This window comes from Cricetulus griseus, chromosome 8 (genome assembly GCF_003668045.3).
Source record: "Cricetulus griseus strain 17A/GY chromosome 8, alternate assembly CriGri-PICRH-1.0, whole genome shotgun sequence".
NCBI lineage: Eukaryota > Metazoa > Chordata > Mammalia > Rodentia > Cricetidae > Cricetulus > Cricetulus griseus.
In genome coordinates, this window is record NC_048601.1 from 75,276,218 (window position 1) to 75,300,743 (window position 24,526).

Below are 24,526 nucleotides of genomic sequence, written 5' to 3' on the forward strand. Positions count from 1 at the left end.
CTCTGGGCTCTAGCACCTTCATAATGCCTTGGAGCTGTTCTCTTATGCTCGGTCACCTTGAGAGTCTTGTTTAAACTGGTACTGTAGATTGAACCCAGGGCCTCATGATGTTTGCTAAGCAAGCACCTGCCACTCTGAGCTATGTGCCCAGCCCTATTTTTACTTTGGGTTGATGTTTTTGTACTGTTAAGGTTTCACTAAGCTGTCCAAGCTGGCCTTGACCTGTTTTGTCTTTTGAGTGAGCTGGAATGACTTGCTTGTGCCACCATCCCAGTTCCAGCTTTCTTGTGACCAGGGACAGTTAATGGTTGGCACAGAAGACTGGCGGGGTCTGCCAGTGTCTGTTCTACTAACTGTCCCAAGCTAGAGCTGTAGCTAGTGGCTATTAGAGCTGAAAGGGTTGTGCTGAGTAATTAAACTTCTTGCCTTCTGAAACTGGGAAGAAATAGAGAAGAATTTGAACCCTGCACTCATGGTTAAATGGTCTTGAAGCAGGATAGGATTTGTAGGCAGGTGTGTACCCTGGAGTGTGACATCCTTCCTGTGATCATGTTGGAACAGCTGGCTCTCAAGGATTACTTATACATTATGCAGTTTAAGCCGGATACCTGTTTGGGGTGTATGTGTTTAAACAGATTAGGAGCTATTAATTAACATGAAAAACCCATTATATAAAATTGGGGAAATTATGACCAGGCTATGGTAGCAATTTAGTTTCTCATAGGTAAAATGATTGGCAGCCAGAGGGACTAAGCCTTTGTGGGGTGCAGTCCCAACTGCTTTTCTGTTCTGCCTATCTGAGTTTACCTTGGAATGGAGACTTGGTATATTTGGACACCAAAGCAGGCTTGAACAGTCACAGGCCTTTTTCCAGCATTGTCTGCAACTCTAAGGAGGGTACCTGACTTCCCCGTCTCAGTGTCCATAGCTGCAGAAAAGCTATGAGGACGTCTGTCAGTGGGGTGCTTGCCTAGCATGCATAGAGAGCCTCGGTTCAAATCCCAGCAGCACATGAATTTGGCACGATGCACACATGTATTCCTTAGCACCAGAAAGCTGGAGTTCAAGGCTGTCTTCAGTATTAAGTTTGAGGCCAGCCTGGGCTATAGGAGACTCTCAGAAGCAAGAGTAGGGGTTTGTTGTCTGACAAATATGGCTGTACACTACATATTTTCCTGGACCAAACACCATTTTTTTTCTTCAGTTTCATCACCTTTTATTGGATACAGACCCATAAATTCTCTGATGCCCATTGAGTCCTTTTAAGTACATATGCTCAATACATTCTGCAAAGGGCATCTGGGTGACATGGAGCAAAGTGCTGGGATGGCAATGCCTGGATGGGGCAAATAAGTGGGGCCAGGGAAGCCCCCTGGGGGCTGGAGGTACAGGCACCACTTTAGAAACAAAAGTAAAACCACAAGCTGTTCTCTGCCCTTCTGCCTAGGGTGCAGGGTGCAGGGTGCAGCCTGGCTGTGCAGGAAAGGCAGGGCCTAGGGGCCAGATGTGCTACTAGCAGTGCCCTCTGAGCCAAGCCAACTGCACCAGCTACAAGGCAAGCCTGAGCCACCTCAGGTCTCTGAGACCCCTGCCAGGTTTGAGTAGAGAGGCTGGGGGTTCCAGGCCAAGCCCCGTCTCCCGGGCTGTGATAACGGCAGAGGCCCAGAGCTGGCTTCATAGTGGGGTACCTGCTTGATTGTCGGGCAGTCTTGGACTAAGGTCCCAAAGAGTTGAGGAAAGCCTACTGTTCTGCTCTTCACCCAACCTTCAGCCTTGTCCCTGGGCAAGGACTACAGCTGAGCTCACTTGTCCAGGAGTAAATATACACACTACACAGTAATATATACAGAGATGCTGCCTGAGCCAAGGCTGGATGAGAAAGTGGCCGGCCACCAAGGGTAAAAGACTGCCAAGTATCAGGGACTGACAGGCTAGGATACACCTCATCAGTGGTTAACTCTGGGCAGTGGGCCATATCCCACTAAGCCATCCTTCCTCCAAGTTCACCAGAAACTATGTCTTTGGCACCAATTGTCACTCTGGGAAGTTTTCCTTTAACTTTGCGCCTTACAGAGACTGGGGTTGACAGCTCACTGCCTGTGTTCAGAAGCATTCTACATTAAGGGCTGGGGACAGGAAAGACTTGAAGGCAAAGCATGGATCCAAACGTTGTGGCAGTAGGCCTTGGGAACGAGGCCTCTTTGTTAGGTTTCTGAGGCAATTCCTGAGAGGCTAACTTGGCCTCTGTTGTCATAGGGTTACAAAAACAAAAACAAAAAACCACCACCTGATTGCTGGGGATCTGGACAGGAGTGCATACATTTTTGCCATACTATGGGGAAAAGCAGCCTGTATAAGCATGAAGTACTCAAGCCAAACATGCTACACTTCACAGGTGTTAGGGCCAGGCAGTATGGCAAGGGTAGGAGGGAAAGAGGGAAAGAGAGGCCAGGTGGTTGCCACCCGTGAGCCTCTCCATCCTGTGCTTCTGGAGCAGGGCATGTCTCACATGTGTTTTGTACCTTATAAGACACAGCGGGCTTCCCTTTGAGGGCCTGAAGATGGGCTATGGTGCTTTAAGGAAGCCAGATGCCCCATTCCCAACTCTGGCCCTTGAGAAGCACAGCACCCAGAAGCAGGGTTGGTCCCCTGGGGAGAAAGCAAAGGAACCACAAGTCGGGGGCAGAGCTGCTGGCTCTCAAGGCATGCCTGAAGACTAAGATGCCTAAGACTCAGCCAGGACACAGCAACCTGTATCTTAGGTTGGTAAAGGTTTAGGCCTACAATTTTTACCTTACCCACCTTTAGTCAGGAAGACCACAGGTGAGACCTCTTGGGGTTTCTTGGAAACATCTTTTCAGTGGGCAGACATGCCAACAGAAGGGGATATATTTCCCTCTCCATGGATCAGGATGTGGTGTAGATATAGTAGAGCCCGGAACTATCATTTTGACCTTGCTTCCTACTCTGATGGCTGTGCACCTGACCTAGTTCCCTCAACACCAGGCATTCTGGTGCCTCCACTGCCCAGGGAGTTGACCAAATCCTAGGGTTGAGGAATGGAAACCCCTGGGGTGGGGGGAGGCTTGGCCAACTACCACATCACTTTGTGCTTTATCCAGGATGCAGGAAGGGCAGCACCTCTGGTCTTGGAATCACAGGGAACTGGGCCTACATGGATGCAGCTGTCCCCCCCTGCCCCCCGCCCATGTGCACCCTCCACCTCCCTTCTGAGCCACTGAAGGTGAGGAAAGTTGTGCTGTTGCCTGTGACTTCTGGAGACAGGGCTGGGGAGGTGGGAGCAACTGCAGGCTGCTGTGAGAGGTAGGGACATAGATACCACAGCCAAGGTTGCATGCAGGACTAGACATGGGGTATCCATGACAGCCTTGGCATTTCAGTTTTCAAAGAGCAGGGACGGAACAAAGCACATAACTCAGTGATGGTGCCAAACTGGGATGGAGCTATGGGATCTGGGAGCATTGATCAGCAATGGAAGGGACTTGGTAGGCGGCGACCCACATCTGGGTTCATGCACAGACGAGCTTGTGGCACAGCTGTAGAAAACTGACAAGAGGATCCCTCCTTGTACAGGAGCCAAACAAAACAAAACAAAAAAACCCTAAGATTTGAATGAGACCAGGTATTTGAAAGATCTGCCCAAGTGAGGGACGCCAAGACTCATGGCCTCAGCCACTGCAAGTTCCGAAAGGAGGAGCTCAGTTAAGGGACACTCGGTCTGTGTGACTCTGGTGCTCATTGACTTGGATTAGGTGCAAGGGCCCGTGACACCCTTCCCCAAGTATTCTACTGTAGTCTCAGCCCAGGGCTGTGAAGACTCAGGAAGGTGGGCTGCAGAAATTCTTTCCTTTCCCTTGACACCAGTATCAGGCTCCTTGCCTCGAACAAGCTGGTAAGTAAAGCAAGCCCCTTCTTCCCCAAGCCTCAGCACCACTGAGCCCAGGGTTGTCCCTGCCTCCCCCAAATGGTCCTTCAGCAAGGAATGGGTAAGTAAGTATGCTTTAAGCTTAGCTCTGGGGTATGATAATGGAAGTCTTTGTCTTATAGTAGTCTCCTCCAACTGGCTAGTCCTTTACCTGCTAGGGAGGTGTGGGCCTCATCCTGGGGAGTTATAGACATTGTTTTGCCCTTCTAAACACATCCCTATGGCCTGCCCATATTTTCCCCTAAGCTTCTACCTGGGTTCTTTCTTAGGCTTGCCTGGATTATCACTGGACAATGTGGACCTGGAAGAGAGGCCTGCTGTCTGATGGAGTGCCCTGCAGAGGGCTTGGTCAGGCAAAGGGGAGAAGAGTCCTCCTTGCCATATCTGAGCTGCCTTAAGTCCCTTCTGGCCTGTGACCTGACAGAGGCTCCTGACCAGGAGCTGGCCTCAGGAAGGAGACCTGCCTGTGCAGCTGAGGAGCTGCTGAGGGTTCCTGCAGATCCTCTGAGTGGTGACAACCAGGTGCTGGTGTGCCAGCTCCTTGCTGGCTGTGCCAGGAGGCTGCTCCAGCTGGGGATGTCATGGAGGGTCTCAGGGCAGCTTCTGTCCAAGCCCCTACCCTGGGGAGGCAGTGTTCTGAGTCACCTGTCACTTTGCTGTTCCAATTGGACAGGGTACTCAACCACTGTCTGGAACCTGGTTTAACTCTAGGCCTCCAGAGGTCCAAAGAGTGCCTTGGTGTGGGGCTGGCAGGGGCCCTGCCGCCCCTCACCCGGGTTAGCAGCCACCTTCAACTTTGACGTGCAGAATCTTCGAGAAGCCAGGCCTCCGCCGCAGGGCCTATAGACAAAGCCCTAGGTTAGCTCTTTCTTGTTGTTGGGCAGGTGAATTACTGCCACCCTCACCAGCCCCAGCCAAGGGGTCTTTTATGGCCTCAGAGCCCACCTCTCACCTGGAGTTTTGTTACCATATCCTCAAACAGCTTCTGGGCCTCAGGGCTGCTGGGCTCTTTGAAGTAATCAGCAATCCCAATCTGCACCACAATGGATCTGAGGTTCCGGCAGATGCCTGGGGGGAGGCAAGTACAGGGACAGTGCTTGGTAAGGGCAGCGTGCTGCATCGCATCCTCTCATGAATGAAATGAGAGCCCCACTGAGAAACACATGGGCCAGCCACAAGAACTAGAGTGCCCAGCCTGTGCTGGCTGCAGCTCATAACAGAACATCTTAAGAAGGCAGGTGAAGATATTCTGGGAAGACCAGTATGTAACAGCAAGCTACTCAGTGCCCTAGCAACTTTCTGGCAGAAGGAATGGCTTGTACTGTCCCGCGCGATCGCCTCGCCAGCAAAAACGACATGGGGACACTAATCAGGATCCTTCTGCAGTAAAGCTTTAATGTATCTTGAGAGGAGAGCATAAGCTTATCAGAGCGGAGACCCCGAGCCAAGAATCCCGTCCCCTTATAAAGGCTCACAAACTCTGAGCGATGTGTGTACAGCTGGGATAGGTGCATGACTCGTCACCCTATATGACGCCATGGAATAGGCGGGGCTAGGCAGTGGAAAAACATTGGGCATATGTATACCAATGTTGTTTACTTGATCCGGCAGCGGATGTCAGCGCCATCTTGTAATGGCGAATGTGAGTGTGGCTCCTCACATCTCCCCCTATATAATTATATAGAAACATAGAGGCTATAGGCCAGCCAAATGTAGAGTGGAGATAGAGGTCAACTCCCCAAAACTGGATGTAGACCTTGTCTTGAGCAGGACTCCAGACTCTGTGTCCAGAGCAGGCCCAGACCCGTCCTTATGTCTTTTTCTGGGGGAAGGGGCAAAGCTGCTGAACTGAGGCTGAGTGTGAAGTGGGGTGGGTAGGTGGCAATCAAGGTGGCAAGCCAAGGTGCCCTGGCTTCAAGACATTGATTGGATATGATGTCAGGGAGAGGTGGAGTGAGGTCAGGAGCTGGGAGGGACCTAGAGAGCATGATTTGGGGGACTTAGTAGTGAGTTCTGGTGATCCATTTAGGTGGACAAGGTTTAAGGAAGGTAAATAGGGCCTATGAGGTGATAAGGTCAAAGAAACAGGTATGGTGGCCCAGGCTTGTCACCTTGGCTACTCAAAAGGCTAAAGCAGGCCTGCCTGGAGAAACTGTCTCAAAGTTAAAAAAACAAAAAGGCCAGGCATGGTGGTGCTTTGCCTTCAATCCCAGCACTGGGGAGGCAGAGGCAAGCAGACCTCAGTAAGTTCAAGGCCAGCCTGATCTACAAAGTGAGTTCCAGCACAGCCAGGACTTTGCAGAGAGACTGCCTCATAAGGGGTGGGGGGCATAGCTTAGCATTGCAGCGCTTAAAGCACTGGGTTTAACCCAGTACTAGTGGGAAAAAAAACAAGGAACCTTCAATCAGTTTGCATGGGAGACCTCCCAGAGGCCAATAGTCCTGAGTGGTCATCCACAGTGAAGGCAGAGGAGTGACTGAGTTGATGGGATGATATGGGCAGCAGAGGAGTCAGAGTGAAGTCCTTACCCCAAGAAATGTCCCTGAGGACTTAAACATACTGTGTCCTTTACCATCTAGGAAGTCAAAAGATGAGATTGCAGAATTCAGAAGGCAAAGTCACATGCTGAAGAGCAGTATCACAACCCTTGATGCTCTTTGCCTGTCTGCTTTCTGCCTCTACCCCGGTGGGAGGCTCACACAGGAACTACTGGCACCACACACACAACTCCTGGTGCCACCGTGGGCCCAGCATGGAACAGTAGCTATCCTGTGCCGCTAAACAGCTGGCACTAAATGCTGCTGGGCCTAGAGTGCCACCCTGGCCTCAGAGATGCTGAACAAACAAGGGAGGACACTGCTCTGTCTGCCTAAGCACCAGCACGTGCTGGTTAGAGCACTAGGAAATAGTTACATTGCCTGCTTGTAGTAGAGAACAAAACAGCTGTTACCATTTCATCAGAGTGGCCATAACTATCCCAAAGGACCCTCAAGATTGGTCTTGTTGATTTTTCCTCATAGAAGAATTGGAGAGTCATCAGATAGACCCTCACCTGGGCTATCAGCATTCCCTCCTCCCTGTCTCTGCCAGATGTGTGCAATTTTGCCCCAGCTGCACTTTGGAGGCTTTAGACTCTGACTAGAGTGTGAAGAGCACTCCACCTATACAACTGATAGACATCATCTATGCCGATGAGACTTTTGAGTGGTATGGCTGCTTTGGGGTAACCCACGTTCTGCAAGTAACCCTCACCCATGCTCTGTAAATAAACCCAATAAATTCCACGGTTCACCAAGTTGGAGTCTGTGGCACTATCTGGTACATCATAGGTGACCTTTCTGCAAGGAGCAGGCAACTTTATGCATCTCCTCAGGAAAAGTTCACTCAATGCTGTAAAATGTCCAAGCATAGGCTGTACCCACACCCTGGCTCTGCACCCCCAAACCTCCATTGCTCACTGTTAAAATGTAGCAGGGCCTTAGGGGTGACAGGGGTGGCCGTGAGCACCAGCATCTCCAGTCCCTTCAGGCCTTCCCGGCAGACCTCAGCTGCCACCTCCTGGGTAATCTCTGACACGTGGTCCAGTTCTAGGACCTGTAGCCGCATGCAGTTTCTTGCTAGGAGAGGAAGAAGAGAAGCCTGGTGACAAATTCCCTGGCCCACCTCCTGTCCAGCACTCAGTCACTCACCATCACCCAGGCTGCAGCCCCTAACTCTGGTGGGATTTCATAGGCAGCGTCTCACCCTTGCCTGCTTCTTACCTACCCAATCCAACCCCAAGAAAATACTCACCAAGTGATGCCAGGCCCTGTACTCCACAGCCAGCACCACCTACACCCAGGGCCCGGAGGTGGGGCCAACAGCGTCCAATCATCTGCAGGCAGCGGTTGCTGAACCGGGTGGGCTGCTGGCTGAAGAACGGAGAGTGAAGTCTGGTCAGGGAGGCATTGCAGTCCCAAGTGTGATCTTCCATGGAGGATCCTATCCATGCCTTATGCAAGCACCTTGCCAACAACCCAGCTGTTCAAGTCAGAAAATAGCTCATCTCTGACTCTGCCCCCTCCCTTCTTATTGCATCTGGCAGCTTCAGATTCTGGAGCTACCCAGAGAGAGCTGTAGACCAGAGCTCCACCCGGGTCTGCATTCACCCTCCACCTGGTGGCCAGATACAGCTGAGCCGGGCCCTGAAGTTCAGACTGACAATGAAGACAGCTCCCACCTTCAAAGCACAGACAGTCCATGACATACAACATTCAGCATTCTGACTTTAATTTGCCCCTGCCACCTAGCTTTGAACTGGCAGCAATCCCCCTGCCTCAGCCTCCCAAGGGCTGAGGTTATAGACCATACCTAGCTTTTGGTACCTCTACTTTTTGTTTACATTTTTTAAAAGGAGTGTCTCAGGCAGCCCAAACTGAGCGACGTCAATCTCATGATGCAGCTGACTCTCTTGCTTCTACCTCCCAAGAGCTGGGACGGCAGGTGTGTACTACCATGTCGGGCTCAATATACCCTTCTTAAAACTGACAATCTCCCCAATAGCGCCCTGGTACTTTCTAGATAAGATGCACTGATCTGCATCTTTTAGCAAGGCCTTCATGACGTTTCCCAGCCTGCCTGTCCATCATTGCTGGCTTGCCTGCCCTAGTCACACCAAACGCCATCCCTCAACCTCCATTCAGGCAACAGTACCTGTCATCTGATATGCCCATGGGAGCAAGGACATAGAAACAGACTTTTGTAGAGTCCGCCCTGGGAATTAAGTCTAGTTAGAGAAGCCTGAAGTAGAAATTACTACAGAATTGATGATATTAAGGTCAGGATGAGGGGCAATAGGAGCCTACTATGGAACCACAAAGACAGAATCCACCCGGGTGTTAGAAAAAGCTCACCAGAGAGTCTGGGAGGAGCTGGCACATAGGGAAACCACTAGCAGGGTAAGCAGCAGAGCAGACAAGCCTGGGAATCCAAGGAAGTCCCAAGCAGAGCAAGGGATGATTCATACCTGGGATTCGCCAACAACAACCAATTTGTTCTTGTTTTGAGATGGGATCTTGCTAAGTGGCTCATACAGGTCTCAAATTTTCAATCTGAGCTCTGGAGTAGCTAGGGTGACAGGTGTGAGATACCACACCCAGCTTCCTTTATGCATTATTTACTGACTTCCCTGACCTGCTCATGCTATGTTGGCTAGTGTTGACTGCACACATACGATATGGACTTTGCAATCTCCATGGACAGGACATCGGTGAGCCAATAACAGCTCTCATAATCTAAGTTGCAAAACTAAGGTTTGAGTGGCAATGCTGGGCTGTCAGGACAGCTTGATGGGTAAAGGTGGTTACTACCAAGCCTGATGGCCTAAATCTGATCTCAGAGACTCACATGTGGACTCCTTTTAAGTTGTTCCCTGACCGCCACACAGATACCTGATTCCCCTGCCCCCCAAATATATAATACTTAGTGTCACTGCCAGCAAGCCAGAGAGAGACTGCAGGTTCCATATTACAGCCCTGCTCCTTATTAACACACACTGATTAAAATGTGTAATCTGTTCCCAACAGCTGACCTGCTGAGTCCCGTCCAGTCCTCAGCCCCAGACCAGACCCTGCTGTTCCCTCCCAACCTACCCCCTTGCCTAGGCTTACCAGGGATGAAGTGGTGCCACCTGGAGGGAGACAATCTCTCTGCAGCCTGCACCCAGGGCCCAGATTACCTCATGACCAACAGGGTCTGTGGCACTCCTGTGGAAAAGTCAAAGCTCAAATGAACCATCTTGATGGCCTCTGTTCCTGCCAAGAGGCAAGGCCATGTGGTATCTAGGCATCAAAGCACAGAAGGTGGAAGTTGAGCTTCTGGAAGGGAAGACCCACCTGTAGGTGACAGCCTGCAGGGCACGGCAGTAGCAGCTGGCCAGCCAGAGTGACCGGTCAGTGAGGATATTGGGACAGTGGGAGATACGTAGGATCAGTAGGTTCCCACCAGCTGCCTTCAGCAGGGACTCCAGCCCTGCTTCAAGACAGCCCCTGAGGATGAGCAAAGACATCAGGGAGTTGCTGGTGTCACTTCCTCATCTGGGAAGCATCCCCACTTAAACTCAGGGGCACTCACCCACCCACCCACCCACTGCAGGTCTCACCGGGTGCTCCGGGCATATTCCTCCTTGCTTTCTTTCTTTCCCCGCTGTCGGGGCTTCAGGTTCTGTAACGTTAATGAGTGGGCCTGGGTGCACCATTGAGCCAACATCGCCAGGAACTGGGGAAGATCAAGTAATATGAACAGAGATAGACTTGACTGGCTGGTGATGGGTTAGCCCTGAGTAGGAGGCACCATGAGAGCATTTGGGGAAACCAGGTCAGCAAAGGTCACAAAGACTAAACTTTTACTGCTGGTAAAAGCTAGGCTCCCAGGAGGGCAGGGTCAGGCACCTTGGAACAGACTCGGGCGTTTTCAAGCAGCACTCTTGTCCAGACAGCAGGATGGCGGGCCACGAAGCGCCAGTCCCGACAGACCTCTGCAGCATGCAGCAGTGTACGGGTATCCAGGTAGGTAAAGATACAGAAGAGCGCAGCACGCATCTTGAGGATTTCTGGGCTGATGACCTCATTGGAGCGTGAGGGGCTACCTCTCTCCATTCGACGGCCTCGCCCACTGCTTCCCTCAGGGCGGGCTGCAGGACACCAGGGCCAAAGGAGACAGTGGGGAGTAAAGACCAGTACAGGGCTGTGGATGGGGAGCTGGGGCAGGGCAGGAGCTGGCAGGGGGAGTGACTATGAGACCCACATTGGGGACCAGCTCCCAGGGAAGACAAGGTCCTCTGCTTTCCCCTTCTCTACAGTAGCCCCAATTTTACTGATTGGAAAAGGGTGTCTGTTGCTTTGTCACATACCCAAAACCTTTTCAGACATGGTCTCGTGTGTTCTAGCCTAGCTTTGAACTCAATATGCAGCCCATGATGACCTGGTACTTCAGATTATCCTGCATCTGCTACCCAAGTACTAGGATTAGAGACGTGTACCACCATGTCCAGTTTGAGAGGCCAGAGATCAAAGTCAAGGCTTCGTGGGTTCTAGACCAGCACTGTACCAACTAAATGACCTCCCCAGCCCTATACTTTCCTTCTGAGGGTCACCTGGACTCTAACCCTCTAAGCCTTCCATGTAAGTACAGGGCTATTCTCCCAAACTCCTGCTCTGTGCTAGGCATTTCAGAACCTAAAGTAAACACTCATGTCTTCTGCCCTACCTGAGATGGAACCCACCATGTGCACAGACTGCCCCCCCCCCCCGCCTTAATGGAGCATCCTTGGGTCACTGCAGGCCTGCCCTGTCACACAAACTCCTGCTCCAAGCTTGCAGAGTGTTTTATAGGTAGACAAGAGTAAGGGAGGTGTAGGAGCCAAGGGTCACCACATCCACCCGTGTCCCAAGAGAACCCAGTACCTTGGAAGGCTGGGTTTCTATCCACTTTCCCAGGACTTACCTGAGAGCCGGCAGCTGTTCAAGGGTCCAGCCACAGCAGGTCCAGGGCGTGGGACATCTGAGGGGCCCTCAGCCTCAGACTCAGTAGTTCGGGAGCCCACATCTGAGACGTCACCCTCCTCCCCCTCGGTGCTGTGACGGCGCGGTCGGCGCTGCCAGTTCTGGATGGCCTGTCGTCTCAGGCCTGAACTACGAGGGGGCTGGGACCGCTCTGAACCACCGTTGGTAGCCTGGGCCCGTGACCCCAAGCCCCCAGGGCCACTGTCCTCCGAGGGCCCTTCCTCTGGCCGGGGCAGCTCCAGACTGTCACTGTCATAGCAGCCTGAGCTCTGGGATGCAGCTGGCACACGGCTGGAGGCCCTGGGGTGGGTGGGGGAGTGCATAGTGAAGGCTGAGGGATACCAGACTGCCCCAACACCCAGCGTTTTCCTTACCACCAGCCAATGGTAGCCCACTGTCTTGCTTTCCAAAAGTTCCCTGAGCATTGAAAGGCAGACTGGTGATACCACAGGGGTAGGCTCGGAAGGAGATGAGCCTCTGATGGGCCAGCAGACCTTCCAGGGGGAGGGGGAGGCTGTGTGGGGTGGGCCAAGCCCGAGGCTTACCCTGTGCTGGGAGAGGAGCCATGCCGTGAAACAGCGTATGTGCTTGGCACAGCTGGGCCTGCATGGTGTTCTCGCTGTAGCCCCCAGAGTGGAAGGGAAAGGAAGCATGGGCAGAGGAGGCCAGAGAAGAAGGCAATAGTAGGAGAAAGACGAAGATGGAGAGAAAAAAGGAAGGAGAGGAGAGAGAAGAATAAAGTTGGGAAAGATGGACGAATGGACAGACAGACAGTCCAGACAGGCAGGCTCCCAAATCCCTCCCAGTGCACCCACCCAGCCTCCCAGGGCCCAGCTGTGGCTCCTAGGCTCTCAATTGCAGGGAAATACACAGATAGGCTTCCAAAGGCTGAAGCTATTGAAGCAGCCTTGCCACAGCCTCAGAGCCAGCACTCCCGCCCTGCCGAGAGTGGACCTCCCTCCCACTTCAGGCCTGGGGTTGCTCCTGGGGAACAGGCAAAGAAGGCAAGTTGGGGTGGTATGGTGGAAGACTGTTGGGACCACATGAGCAGGTGAGAAGCCAGGGCAGGTACACACTCACCATTCTGCCTGGGCCTCTCACCCCAGGCCCTGAGGCACTGCCCCCACCTCCTCGGCCCAGGCTGGCACTGGGTGTGCTGCCACAACTGCTACTGATGACCTGCAACTGTCGCTCAGCCCTGTCTGCACGCTCCAGGAGCTCCTCAATGAACTGTTGCAGCCGCAGCTTGGCACTGGCCTCCCGAGCCGCTGTCTCCTTCAGGAACTGGTCGATCTGCACCACCTCCCTGGGCCGGGAGCAGTCTCTTACCCCAGGTCCCTGGTCTGACTGCCCTCAGACCTTCCATTGGAGGAAAGCCTGGCAGTGGCCTAGAGTGCTCATGGCCCCATGAACAACGCCCAGCATGTTTCCTAGCTATAGATAGTCCTTGACCTCACACTGCCGAGACCACATCCTTCCTGCCATGATCAACTAACTGTCTTCCCAAACTGTGAGTTAAAGGAAACCCTGTTTTCCTGCAAGTTGCATTTTAAAAATGTAATTTCATTACATGGGCAGGAGAGATCATTCAGCCACTTGTTACTCTTGCAGGAGACCTGACTTTGGTGGATTTGTGGGTTCCCAGCACCCACATACTGGCTCACAACCACCTGTGACTCTATTTTCAGGGGATCTGACACCCTGTTCCGACCTCTGTGTGCACCAGAGGCGATACATTCAAGCACAATGCTCATACACATAAAAAAAAATAGTAAAAATAAGTCTAAAACAAAAATTTAACCGAATCTGTGCACAGGCTGGAAGACAATATGAAGGAGCTGGTTCTCTCCTGCCACTACATTCAACCCAGGGAACAAATTTCCAGCCCTTTAAACTGTGTCATAGCAACAAGGAAACTAATTAAATACACCTGGTCTTCAAAGACGTAGTCATGGGTACGCTCATCCTATACAGTCACCTACAGGCACATGCAGAGTCCCATAAGCAAAAGCAGACATCCTCAGTTCCCTGTGGTCTCAATACACAGCCTCCTCACACAGTTACATGCCCAGGCACACACTGAGAGCCTCACAGCTATAAACACATATCCTCACTTAGCCCAATACACAGCCCCCCATGTGCCTATGTATGCAATCATGCTCATTCTCGTGGCATATTCATACTCCGAAATACATTAAGAACCATGGAGACTCAAGCCTACCAACCCAATCAAACACACACACACACACACACACACACACACAGGCACGCATACGCACACACACGTTCTCAGAAATATCAGAACACACTGAGTCATATCAACAGAGAAACATTAAGCACTCCTAGAGTATCGCCCAGCATCCGAGAGGTACATAAACACACAGCACACTCAGTTACTTGCGAGTGTGTATCCCCAAACACATTCAACCGTTCATGCGTTCCTTAAAGATTTAATCCAGGTGCCAGGCAGGTACTGTTCGAGATACTGGGGAAACATTACTGAACAAAAAGAAAAAGAAAAAAAAAATACCTGACTGCATAGAACTTACTTGACAACGAGGACAAATACAACAAATGACTCTACAGAGTTCGTGATGCTCCATTTGCAGACTAGAGAAACAAAGAGGTAGTCGAAAAGAGCCGAGAAGGAGCAAAAGTAAAGGAAAGCTCGATGTGGTGCATGGCAATAAGAGCAGTGGTTATGAGGCTGAGGCAGGAGGATCATGAGCTCAAAGGCTACACCGTGAGAGTCTACATCAGATACTGTGTAGATGGATCCAGGACAGTGATGAACATGTTTACTGATGACACAAAGACAGTGCTGGAGGTGGCAATCTGATCCCAGAGGGTAGGTTCAAGAGAGAACCAGAAACACAAAAAAGGCCTTCAAGAAGCCATGAGCAAAGAGGTAGAAGGTTAAGATGAAGTAAGTTTATGGTACCTGGGAAAGATGCAACTGCGTCTGCATGCTTTTACAAAGTACAAGACCACACGGAGAACTGGGCCATTTCTTTGCTTAGGCTAAAAGGACGATCTGGTACCAAAATGCTAGAGCTGCTTGGCCTGGCTATCAAATGGGAAGAAACACACGTACTCCAGGGTCCCAAGTCATCACCATGACACACTCGAACTCTCTGGCACCACCATCACGGACTCATCTTAGAACTTCCGTTCCAAAGCTTTACCACATGGAGACACCCCAGGCACGTGCGGGCATAAGTGAGTAACATCCACAGACACCCATCCACTGGACCCCCTGGGTCTACTCACTGTTGCTTGCGGCTCAACTCCTGTTCCTTATGCACCAGGTCCTGCTTAAGCGAGGCCAGCAGCTCCACGCTCACATCCACCTGGCGTGAAAGCTCAGATGCGCGCTCCTCCAGCTCCTCTTTCTCGCGTCCCAGCCTTGCACTCTCCTGTCGCGCAGTCTCCAACTCGGCAGCCTTGCGCTCCAGCTCGGCCTGTAGCCGACCCACCTGGCCCGCGATCTTCTGCTCCACCTCCTCGCTTAACCGCTCCAGCCTCCGGTCCACCTCCAGCTTCTCCAGCGCGCGGATCTTGAGGCGTGCCAAGCCCTCTTCGTAGGCGACATCGGCAGGCGATGGCGACGCCGGCGATGCGGAGGCGGGCCCAGAACAAGGACCAGGGCCAGGCCCGGGTGGTGGCGTCGAGCAGGCCGAGGATGCCACGGACTTGCGCGCGAACAGCTCGCCGAGTGGAATTTCGATCTCGCGTAGAGCATAGCGCGCAGCAGGCACGAGCCCCGGCTCGGCCAGCTCCTCGCAGGGCAAGCTGGCGGGCACCAGGTCGCCGGGGAAGTGAGCCAGCGGCGCGTGGTGGTGGTGATGGTGGAGCAGGTGCGGCCCCGCGGGCGCCGGCCCTGCCGCCTGCTCCTTGCCCTGGAAGGACGTGCTCTCGAAGACCTCGCGCCGGGCCCCGGGCACCGCCAGCAGAGCGGCGGGCTCAGGCGCCAGCGGGAAGCCGGAGGCTGCAGCAGCCGCGGCTGCAGCAGCGGCCGCGCCGTCGCAGATGCTGTTGGTCTTGGAGAGGATGTAGAGCGTCTCGTAGGTGTGGCTGTATTCCAGGTGCGCGCGCAGCGACGACAGGCTCCGGAAGCGCTTATGCTCCCCGCAGCGCGGGCAGCGGTACGGTAGGTCGAGCGAGGCCATGGCCCCGCCGCCCTCGGGGCGCGCCGGCTCCACCGCGGCCGCCTCACAGGTCAGCCGGGCGCGCTCATGGGGGGCCTCAGGTGGGCCCGGCCTGCGGGATCAGGACCGCTCTGATCACCAACAGCCAGGGCCGGGGAGCCTAGAAGAGAGAAAGTGAGGCTCAGTGGCCTGCTAGCCCTGCTCCCACCGGCCATTCTCAGGTTCAGCAACCCTGGCTCCATGCATATGCCTAGGACGAGGGCTCTGGGATCTGTGCATGAACGTGCGACTTCCCCCTCTTGATTGTTTAAGACTGGTTCTTAGTCCCTAGACTTGCTGGCCGGGAACTCATGATTTAACTCAGGATGGCTTCTGACTTTCAGAAATTTGCTTTTCTTAGCCTCTTACGTGCTGGGATTACAAGCATGAGCCACTTTGCCTAGTTTAAAGGAATTATTTAAAAAACAATTATTAAAGGTGGTGCATGTCTTTAATCCCAGCACTCAGGAGGCAGAGGGAGGTGGGTCTCTGTTGAGTTCAAGGCCAGCCTGGTCTACAGAGTGAGTTCCAGGACAGCCAGGGCAACACAGAAAAGCCCTGTCTCAAAAAACAAAGCAAAACAAAATATGTAAAGCAATAATTTTAATTACAATGATTCCTGCCCTAGAAAGAAGTGCCCAAGCATGTCAACAGCAGAATGGGATTCAGCTGTGGCATATATCTTTTAATCCCAGCACTCAGTGGGCCAAGGCAAGTGAATTGCCAAATGAGGATTGTCACAGAATTAAGAAGATCTCAAACAAGAAAATAGATCAATTGTATATTCATAATGGAGTGCTATTCTGTAGTAAGAAAGGAAGTAGTATCCATAACAACAGATGAGTATGTGTAGTATAATGGGAGGAAGCCAAACAGAACACACTGCAAGATTCCAGAGTTGGAAGGCAACAACAGACAAAAGTGATAGTGATGCAAGTCAGGAGAGAGGCTTGTGTCTCTAGTGAATTGGGAAGGGGTGGAAAGGAACCCTGTGCACCGTTGAAGAGTGTAGCTTAACCAGGGGTTGTGTTTATGCCTGTGTGGATACAGTCATCAAGACATGTATACAAAGCCTGAAGTATTCCATGTATACTTCATGCATGTGATATCCAAGAAGGTTCTCAAACAGATGCTTAATTTTCATCTTCTGAAGACCACATCCATCCTGCAGGCTCAACCACTAGAACTAAGTTGTAGGGACCAAGATGCTCATGTAGCTATGATGCTGTAGGTGGCACTGTTCCATGCCCACCACCCAGGCACTTTGGTACCTTCCTCAAACTTGGATAAGGTTAAGTTGGCCTCCAACAAGTATTCTTGTCCTTCCCTCCAGGGCCCTATTATCTTCCCTCTTACACCATTCCTGGCAAGTAGCCTACCCATTCTCACACCCTTCCTCAATTCTTGTGACTTCTCCACGCCTGTCTCACTGACCTCCAACTCCCTGAATTCAGGCTTCGTGTACCCTCTGAGCACAGTCTGGTTGTCACCAAGATCTTCAGCTCCTTTATCTATCAGATGATGCTTAACCATTCCATCTCCACAGGCTCCCATGACACTGCCCAGGGTGGATTTTCCTTTGGGTTCTGTGACTTCCTGCTCTTAACTGACTCCAGCCTCTTGTGGGGTAATCCCCATTGCCTCTGTCTGCTGCCCCTGACTCCTACATCGAGGCTGCTCTTGGCTCTGCCTCTCCTTCCTAATGAGCTCCAGAGTTCTTGCCTTCTGCCATTTCCTCATGGATATATAGAGGTCTCTCTTCCCATCACTGCCCAGCGCCCAGCCTCCTCTTCTATCAGCACTCTGCTTTGATCTTGGGGTGTCTGCCTTCCTTTCCCATTTTTTCAGTCCCTCCATGTGGTCTGGGGCACATAATCAACTCCCCCTTTTGCTTACACTGGGTCTGTGTTCTTTGTATTAAGGGATAATTTTTTAACAGAAATTAGAGATAAAGATGATTTCCTTTTTCAAATAACAGACCTTGTGATAGTGGCTTTTTCCCCCTTTCCATTTAATTCATTTATTTTGTGGGGTAGGATGAGCTTGCCGTGGCAAACATTTAGAGGTCAGAGGCTAACTGTGGGAGTCAGTTCTTTTCCTTCCGCCATATGGGATCCAGGATCAAACTTAGGTTGTCAGGCTTGGTGGTGATGTTCTTTACCTGCTAAGCACCTTCGCCACTGAGCCATATCCCTGGTCCTGTGATGGTTAGTGTTATCTCTTTCACAGAATCTACAGTCATCTGGGAATTGGGCCTTTGGGGAATTTTGATTTCAGTTGTTAAGGTGTAAAAAACTGCCCACTGTGAATGACATCATTCTCTGTGGGATTGTGCGTGTACACGGATGAGGAACTGAGGAGCAGCTTGCTCTCCGTGCCCTCTGCTTCCTGATCCCGCAATGCTCACCTCCTCACACTCCTTCCACCTTGATTCTCCCACCATGAACAGTACCTTGAGCTTCAAGCTAAAATAAACTTTTCTCCCATAAATTGTTTTTGTTAAGAGTAGTTTATCGTGTCGGGCATTGGTGGCACACACCTTTAATCCCAGCACTTGGGAGGCAGAGGCAGGCGGATCTCTGTGAGTTCGAGGCCAGCCTGGTCTCCAGAGCGAGTGCCAGGATCGACTCCAAAGCTACACAGAGAAACCTTGTCTGGGAAAAAAAAAAAAAAAAAAAAAAGAGTAGTTTATTGTAACAAGAAAAGAAACTAAGATAGGGAGGTGTAAAACTATCACTTTCCTCACTCCCCAGTCAAAAGTTGGTGGATGCTGCCTTTAATCCCAGCACTCAAGAAACAGAGGCAGGCAGATCTCTGTTGAGTTGGAGGCCAACTGGTCTATCTAGTGAGCTCCAGGCCAGCCAATGCTACATAGTAGGACCTTGCCTCAAAATACAAAGAAACAAAAAGTTTGTGAATCGTGTCACAACAGCAAATCCACCGATTAAACTGTCATTCGCAGCCCCTGGAGCTGAGCCCACATCCCCACAAAGACTACTACATTAACAGAAAACTGTGAGGATATTGTTAGGTGCAGTGGTCTTTTCTGTGACCTCCTTAGTAAAGTCAAACAAGATCCACTTCAGCAGAGCTCAAAGCAGAAGAAAATAGCTTGCCTGGAGAAGGCCCTTCTGCCTGGGGCCAGTAATCTAATAATGAAGAGCCAGTTTGTAGCTTCAAACTAAAGTGAACTCAAGCAAAGAGAGAAGGCAGGAAACTCAGAGGGAGGGCAATCTGGGGCCTGCTTGCTCTTGACTCCTCTGGCCCTCCTGTGTCCTCTCCATGGAAACATCCATTGTAAACAGTCTTTTGTGTGTGTTTGTGGGTGGTGGTGTGCAGCTTGAGTAGGAAGGGGCCAAGGAGCTAGGGGCCTGTATTGCCCCTTGGCAGAGGCCCTGGCTAGAGCCCTCCTTCCAAGCCTCTGCAATGAGCTCTACAAGGGAGCCTGTTGCTAAGAGACAACTCCTATTCCCCCTCCCCACCACTATCAGGGAATCTATTCTAGGATTACAACTTCCAATGAGGTCTCTGGATTTGAGTAAAAACTCTGGGGATAAAGAAGGCAAGTTGACGGAAAGCCCTCCTGAGGACCAAGGCTAGAAAAACCTGGAAAAGAAGTTACTGACCCCTAAGACTGTGTCTTCTTCATCCCCACACAGGTCTCAGTCCTTCTCTCACAAATAGCCTCAGAGCACTAAGTAAGGATGGAGACTGCAGCATCAGAGCAGTTGACTGGGGAGGTCAGAGAATCCTTGCTACAAGTCAAAGGGGTGGGCTGTGGACTAGGTGTTCTTCCTCCCTCCCCCTCTCCAGCTGGGTAGTTCCTTTGTTCTTTCAGCTATCCAGTTTTCTCTCCATCATTCTGTGCTGGCCACAGACTGCAAGACCCTGAAGACTAGATTACTATTTAATCAGACATAGTACAATATTTTACGGGGCTGGACGTGTCTCAGGGTAAGAATGTGGGCTTGCTTCTTCTGGAGACAGGACAACTACAGTGTAAGTTTGTGATGGATGGCTGCATTTGGGATGAACAGGAAAAACGCTCTAAATTATTCAACAGAAAGCCATGTGTTTAATAAACCGCTCTACTGTTCTGCTACTCTGTTCGGGTTCTTGGTTAGACTCCCAATTTTCTCTCAGAGAACTGTTTCCCACCAACTCTTGAATTGGTAGAGTTGATCCCAGCCCCTGGCTTCAGGGAAGCATGTGTGGTCTTACTTTGGTGTCAGAGGCCTGGCCATCTGGAGAGAAGACATTTCCCACTTCTGGTTAATACAGGCACCCCAGGACCTGTGTGCAGCTGGCAGGACAGGAGCCTGGGGCTATGGTGGCCTTACTGTCTTTTCAGTGGGATAGAAGAACCGGACTTCTGATGTCCCTTGAACAGTGGCACCCACATTTGCCCAAAGCTTTTGAGCAACACACAGTCTTGTTGACAACACGTCTACGACTGCAGGCGCCCATGTGCTGAAGCAAGCATGTGACTGAAGCTCCTGTGTGCCGGAACGTGGGTGCAGGGCAGAGCACAACTTTTAGGAGCTGGTCCTTGCCTTTCCGTTTTCTATTTTGTGTGCACATCATCCTTGACCCTTCTCCCACATATTCATTGAGGCAGGGTCTCTCAGTCCGAGCTCGCTGATACACCTAGTTTTGCTAGCCAGCCTGCTCTGGGGAAGCCCGTCTCTGCCTTCTGAGGCTGGGATTACAGGCAGGCAACCATGGCTCCTCGGCAGTTATGTGGGGGATCCAGACATCAGTCCTCACATTTGCGCAGCAAGCACTTAAACCACTAAGCCGTCTCCCCACCTGCCTTACTTTAAGGCAGGTTTACTGCTTGTTTTGTGGCTGTGTTAAGTCAGGCTAGCTAGTCTGACAGCTTCTGGTAAATTCTCCCGTCTCTGCCTCCCAGAACGCTGTGATTAGACATGTACAATGGCATCCAGCTTTGACACAGGCTCTTGGGAGGAAACTGAGGTTCTCAGACTTGCATGGAAAGGGCTTTTTACCCACTGAGCCATCTTTCCAGCTTACATGTTTTGTTTTTGTTTTCCAAATGACTCCTTTGAACTTGTCGCCAAATCTAGTAAGGAGATTCTAAACCAGTGGTTCTCACCTGTGGGTCGAGACCCCTTGAGGATCAAATGACCCCTTTGCAGGGGTCGCCTAAGGCCATCAGAAAACACAGATATTTACAGAACAATTCATAACAGTAGCAAAATTAGCTATGGAATAATTTTATGGGGGGGTCACCATAACATGAGGAACTGTGTTAAGGTTTGCAGCATCAGGAAGGTTGAGAACCACTGCTCTGGTGTCAAGAAACAGATTCTGAATTCCCACTCACTCCCAGCAGCCTGGTTTCCTTTAATGCTGCCCCCCTCCTCCCAGCTACACCACTGGGCATCTTGCTTTTCTCTCTTTAAGATGCTTTCAGTCCAAACATCCTTCCATGTTGGTGCTCTTTCCAGGCCAAGGCATGCTCACGCCTGTGCTGCTGGGCTAGCCTTTAGTCTCACAGCTCTCTTTCATCCCGTGTAAGGACATGGCCCCTTCCTTTTCCTTTTTTGGGGGGTATGGGGTGGAGTTGCCAGACAGGGTTTCTCTGTGTAACACCCCTAGCTGTCCTGGACCTAGTTCTGTAGACCAGGTGGGCCTCAAACTCACAGAGAACCTCTGCCTCCTGAGTGCTGGGATTAAAGCTGTGAGCCACCACCGCCGGGCTTCTTTTCATTTTTAAAAAATCATTGTTTTTGTTTTTGGAGACAGGGTCTCACTCTAGCCCGGGTTGAGCTGGCCCACTGCTTGCACTCTTCCTGAGTCATTGTGTAGACTGCTGGGATTACAGGCATTTGCCTCCACACTCTGCTCCTGAGCGTTTTTTTTTGTTTGTTTTTTTTTTTGTTTTGTTTTGTTAAGATTTGTTTATTTATTGTGTATGCATGTATCCCTGTAGGCCAGAAGAGGGCACCAGACTACATTACAGATGGTTGTGAGCCACCATATGGTTGCTGGGAATTGAACTCAGGACCTCTGGAAGAACCGGCAGTGCTCTTAACCCCTGAGCCATCTCTCCAGCCCCCTCCTGACCAGTCTTATTGTAGATGATTTCTGTTCAAAACTCCTCTCATGGCCCCACATTGCCTACCCACCACAACCAAATGAAGCTTCCTGCCTGGCCTCTGTGTGCTCTTGCAAACTTGAAAGCAAAAACTGACCTAGTGTCTTCACCCCGAGTTTGATTGAGGTGCTTGGACACTCCCCTGCCATTTTCCAGTTGTCTGTCTCTTTAGTGATTTGATTTACACTATATCATGGGGGGAGGGGACTAAACTATTTATTTACCTATTGTGTGTGTGCATGGTGGAAAGGGTGTGTCTGTCACAATACACATGGAGGTCAGAGGGACAACCTGAGGGAGATGTTTCTGGGAACTGAACTCAGACTATCAGGGTTTGGCAGCAAGTGCTATTACCTACTGAGCTATCGCAGTGGGTCTAGTTTTTTGAGACAGGGTCTCACCATATAGCTCAGGCTGGTCCCAGGGTAGCTGCAGTCCTCTTGCTTCAGCCTTCCAAATGCTAAGATTACAGGCACTATCTGGCATGCCCTGCCCAGTTTTGCTCATTTTTACATTGAGCATTCAAATTTCCTTATTGATCTGCAAAGGCTTTTTATAATATTGATCTCTTGTCCTTTATGTGCTGCAAATATTTTTCTTAAGTGTGTTGATTGGCTTTTACTTTGTTTTTTTTTTTAATTGATATGTTGAAAGTACACCTCAGTAAAATTTGAATGATTTTTGATTTTGTTGTTATGCTTAGGAAGTCTGTTTCTGCCAAAGGCTATACCCAATTATGAATGTGTTCTTTTTAATACTCAGGAATTTATTTTTTTCTAGAATATTTAAATGTTTTAAAATTTTATGTGTATGAATGTTTTTCTGTATTTATGTCTGCACTACCTATGTGCCTGGTGCCTACAGAGGCTAGAAGAGGGTGCTAGATTCTCCTAAAACTGGAAACAGATGTGGGCCACCCTGTAGATACTGGCAATCGAACTTAGGTCCTTTGGAAGAACATTAAGTGCTCTTAATTACTGAACCATCTTGTCAGCCCCCAGAATATATTTTAAATAAGGGTTTCATTTTTTATTTTATTTTTGGGGGTTTTTCAAGACAGGATTTCTCTGTGTAACAGCCCTGGCTGTCCTGGAACTCACCATGTAGACCAGGCTGGTCTCAAACTCACAGAAATCCACCTGCCTCTGCCTCTCCATTACTGGGTGGGATTAAATGCATGGGCCACCACCACCCAGCTTAAGTAAAGGTTTTAACCCAATAACAGTGCTACCACATCTGACAAAAACTAGGAAGTGTGCCAATGCATCAGGCTGTATGTGTCCCTCTTTCATGTTTAGGTCACATTTATACTGTTCTTCACACTCAGATCATTAAGGAAGATTTTTCTCCCTTCAAAAAAAAAAAAAGATTTATTTCACTTTAATTTATGTGTTTGTGTCTGTGTGTAAGAATAAGCACGAGAGTGCAGGTGTCTGGGGAGACCAGAAGAGAGAGGTGGATACTCCAGCGGTGGAGTTAAAGGTGGTTATGAGCTGCCCAACATAGGTGCTAGGAACCAAACTCTGACCCTCTGAAAGGTCAGCAAGCACTCTTAACTGGTGAGCCATTTCTGTACTCCCTTTCTGTTCTCTTTTGAGATAGCCAAGTCTGGCCTTCAATTCCTGATCTCCCTGCCTCCATCTCCAAAGTGCTAAAAAGTCAGGGCTTCATTTGCCACACCCAACTTAACTGGCTAACCTCCTTTCATCTTTTATTTTAAACAAATATTTAGTAATTAATCTTGGCAAATAGCCCAGTCAGTAAAGCATATGTTTCACACACATAAGCCCTGGATTCAATTTCTCACACCACACAAGAAATCTAAGGCCATTAAAAGCTTAGTAATAGTGCCAGGAATACTACAATCCAAACACTAGCCAATAGAAGTAAATTAAAAAAAAAAATGGCTTTCTAGAAAATACACATATATACATAAAAAGAGAGAGAGAGAGAACGAGAATACACATGTAACACTAAAATAAGAAAGTAGATATGACTTGCATGCAGATAATTTTTTTTCAATTATGAAAATACTACTAGGTACTTTGGCAGAAAAATCTTGAAAATCTGAATAAGCTGACTGCTTTTCTAGGAAAATATAAATTCAAACTGACTCAAGAAAAACGGAAGACCTTAAACTGGAATGGGCACATGCCTGTAAATCCCAGCACTACAGAGGCACGTGGATCTCTGTGAGTTCAAGGCAAGGTAGGTCTACAGAGCAAGTTCCAGAACAGCCAGAAACCCTGTCTCGGGGAGAGAGAAAAAAAAAAAAAAAAAGACCTGAGTAGATTCCCTAAGATAGGCAAGCAGTGCAGACCAGTTTCCTCTGAAATTGAAACATTCTATCCTGGAGAGGAGAGGGGAGGCTTTAAGCTAGAAGGTAAACAACTCAAAATAGCTCCGGCAAGCCCTGAAACTGACCAGATTCATTAGGCCTCACCCCCCACCAAGAATAAACAATAAAGACTGCTGAGTCACTCTCAGACTAGCCAAGCTGAAAGACCTGGAGACCTGGAGACCCCACCAGCTGCCCGGAAGAAGCAGAAACCAGCTGAGGGGACTGCAAGAGGTTTAGGCCAGTTGAGTCACTTGGAAAGGACACTCTCCCATCTGTTTAGCTGCCAGCAGGCTATGCAGTGTGCTCCAGGTCCCCAGCTTTGTGAGCTGTCACTCATGCTGGGGTAGACTTTGGTAATGCAGCTGCCTTTGAGTCATTTCTGCTCCAGT

General features: G+C 50.3%; 1 protein-coding gene across 1 annotated transcript; it reads right to left on the bottom strand.

Moving 5' to 3' along the window:
* Nucleotides 1–4,723: 4,723 nt before the first annotated feature.
* Nucleotides 4,724–15,657, bottom strand: Fbxo41 (F-box protein 41). Its single transcript, XM_027428750.2, has 12 exons — nt 14,759–15,657; nt 12,569–12,794; nt 12,034–12,107; nt 11,430–11,788; nt 10,376–10,617; nt 10,087–10,202; nt 9,821–9,973; nt 9,596–9,691; nt 7,740–7,858; nt 7,406–7,564; nt 4,899–5,014; nt 4,724–4,786 (listed from the first exon to the last, which is right to left on the bottom strand). Exons 1-12 carry the CDS (start codon nt 15,655–15,657, stop codon nt 4,724–4,726), a joined length of 2,622 nt encoding a protein of 873 aa, XP_027284551.1.
* Between the last annotated feature and the right edge of the window lie 8,869 nt (nt 15,658–24,526).